The sequence below is a fragment of the Chiloscyllium plagiosum genome, unplaced genomic scaffold (genome assembly GCF_037043375.1).
Source record: "Chiloscyllium plagiosum isolate Xiang-an unplaced genomic scaffold, Cpla_swu_hap1 HiC_scaffold_31, whole genome shotgun sequence".
Lineage (NCBI taxonomy): Eukaryota > Metazoa > Chordata > Chondrichthyes > Orectolobiformes > Hemiscylliidae > Chiloscyllium > Chiloscyllium plagiosum.
This window is the reverse complement of record NW_028270169.1, coordinates 3,484,730-3,487,298: the sequence shown is the minus strand read 5'-3', so window position 1 is coordinate 3,487,298 and position 2,569 is coordinate 3,484,730. Positions and strand designations below refer to the sequence as shown.

Sequence of the window (2,569 nt, the reverse complement as noted above, 5' to 3'; positions counted from 1 at the left end):
CCTGACTGTGTGTTGCTGCTCTCCTGGTATAAACAATGGATGATTGTATGAGAACACTTCCTGTTACAGCGCAGTCTTGTGTGTACGCTGTGTGGTCAGTCTGACTGTCAGTCAATTAAGGTTGTGGAAAGTCATGCATCTGTTGCTATCTGATCTCCGGCCCAGCACCAGGGAGGAGATAGTCAGTGGGGAAAAGAAGAGTGAACGTTTGGGTGGGGTGGTGAAAAGTCACAGCAAATTTCCCCACCAGAAATTCTTCCTCATGATGTCAGACACGCTGTATGGAGCCAGTTTCAGCTATACCTCACTGTAGGATCCATTGGAGGGTGTTTTCAGCCAGTCAGTGGTTGGAAGGAGCAGGTATTGTGTGTGTGACAGTCATCCTTTTGCTGACCATGTGTTGGTTCTGTCTTTCAGGGTCATTGTGCGAAGGTCAGTTCCATCAATGATAGGCACGATTGGAAAACTGTGTACAAAGCACTGACCGTCATCGATTTCAGCAGCACAGATATCGAGGTGGGTTGTAGGGCTGTGGCTGGGATCTCTCCCTGTGTACAGTGTTAGGTTAGTGTTTGATCCCAGTCTTGGGTTTAAATTCTGGCACAGTAACTTGGCTTCTACCATGTATACTCCCGCTGGTGCTGGACGAGAAACCCTGAGAATTAGACATGATACACAGCACAGAAAGAGCCCATGTTGGTATCCATGCAGAACTTCAGTCTCCTCCCATCTTTTCTCACTTTAGCCACGCTCTGTGGTCTGAGTGCTACATTCTCCCTGCTCTCTTTGTAAAAGTTGCTTGCGATCCCGAGTTGACTTCTTGGTGACTATGTCCTATTGATGTCCATTTAACATGAGGAAGCCCTCTCTTCATATCCATTCCCTTCAAAACCCTTCCAGTGTTATCGACCTCTATTTGAATTGAATTGCCCCCACCCCTAGCACAGACACTCGCCTTTGGACCAACTGCGTCGTGTGGGCATTACAAAGAGTGAATTGCTTGATTTGAGCCCTGTTTGATGACTGTCACCCCCCAATAGGTCCCTCGAAAACCTGCAAGCAGAGAAATTGAAATCTGTTTGCAAGAGCTCCCTCAGGTCATTGGGTTTGTATGTGGGAGGGGGCGAGAGTAAACTCTATTCCCTTACTCCCATTCCTCTCCAATTCCCTCACTACAAAGGCACAGGCTTGGTGAGAAACTACAGTCCAACAGGAGCTCCCCAGGGGTCTGTCGACAAAGAGCCCAAACTGAGTTCTACACAGACCGAGACTGAGGTATGTTTTAATCCTGTGAAAGTTTCCTTTCCCAGGTTAGTGAGGTTTGAGAGATGCTCATTTGTGGTTCCTGTGTAGATATTTAACTAGGATTGTTGGGGAGGCATTCTGGCCTGAAGTTACAGTGGGTCACGAAGCAGTTAGTGTTGCTGCTGCTCTGCTACAGGTCCCACTGTCACTGACTCACCCCTGTACACAGTCAGCAGCCCAGAGACTGGCACAAGCAGTGAGGACAGAGGGCATGGAGCAAGGGGAGGCTGTGAGGGCAGCAGAAGGGGGGAGAGTAGGCAGTGAGTTGGGGGAGAGGGCAGGACAGGGATGGAGGGAAGGGGGGTTGCTGAACTTCACTGAACCCACTCTGTTTGCCTCTGCCCTATCCAACAGGAGCTGCTGAGTATTGTGGCCAGTGTTCTGCACTTGGGCAATTTACAGTGTTCCTCAGATGATGATGGAAATGCAGTCATTACCGGAGAAAACCAGATCAAACTCCTCTCCCGGGTCAGTTATACCCTGTGCTGACAAAATGCTTCCAGCTTGGGACATGTTGGTCCTCAAACTACCCTCGCGCGTCTCCCTCCCTCGTTCTCTCCTCCCCTCGTTCTCTCCCTCCCCTCGTCTCTCTCCCTCCCCTCGTTCTCTCCCTCCCCTCGTTCACTCCCTCCCCCCTCGCGCGCTCTCCCTCCCCCCTCGCGCGTCTCCCTCCCCCCTCGCGCGCTCTCCCTCCCCCCTCGCGCGCTCTCCCTCCCCCTCGCGCGCTCTCCCTCCCCCTCGCGCGCTCTCCCTCCCCCCTCGCGCTCTCCCTCCCCGCTCGCGCGCTCTCCCTCCCCCCTCGCGCGCACTCCCTCCCCCCTCCCCCCTTCCCCCTCGCGCGCTCCCCTCCTCCCTTCCCCCTCGCGCGCTCCCCCTCCTCCCTTCCCCTCGCGCGCTCCCCCTCCTCCCTTCCCCCTCGCGCGCTCCCCCTCCTCCCTTCCCCCTCGCGCGCTCCCCCTCCTCCCTTCCCCCTCGCGCGCTCCCCCTCCTCCCTTCCCCCTCGCGCGCTCCCCCTCCTCCCTTCCCCCTCGCGCGCTCCGCCCCTCCTCCCTTCCCCCTCGCGTGCTCCCCCTCCTCCCTCCCCCCTCGCGCGCTCCCCCTCTCCCTCCCCCCTCGTGTGCTCTCCCTCCCTCCCCCCTCGCGCGCTCCCCCTCTCCCTCCCCCCTCCCGTGCTCTCCCTCCCTCCCTCTCGCACCCTCTGTTCCGTGACCCAATGACAGTTCCTTACTGTCTGACCCACAACGAATAACGATATCTCAATGTA

The 2,569-nt window shown here is 56.3% G+C and overlaps 1 protein-coding gene across 1 annotated transcript in view; it reads left to right on the top strand.

Annotated features, from left to right (window-relative positions):
- The window catches only part of LOC122563885 (unconventional myosin-Ic-like), a 55,679-nt gene that overhangs the window by 10,187 nt on the left and 42,923 nt on the right, over positions 1-2,569 (top strand). Inside the window, exons 2-3 of the mRNA XM_087977080.1 lie at positions 418-516; positions 1,660-1,773. Of these exons, the coding sequence (XP_087833206.1) occupies positions 418-516; positions 1,660-1,773 (213 nt within the window). The remainder of the gene's footprint in view (positions 1-417; positions 517-1,659; positions 1,774-2,569) is intronic.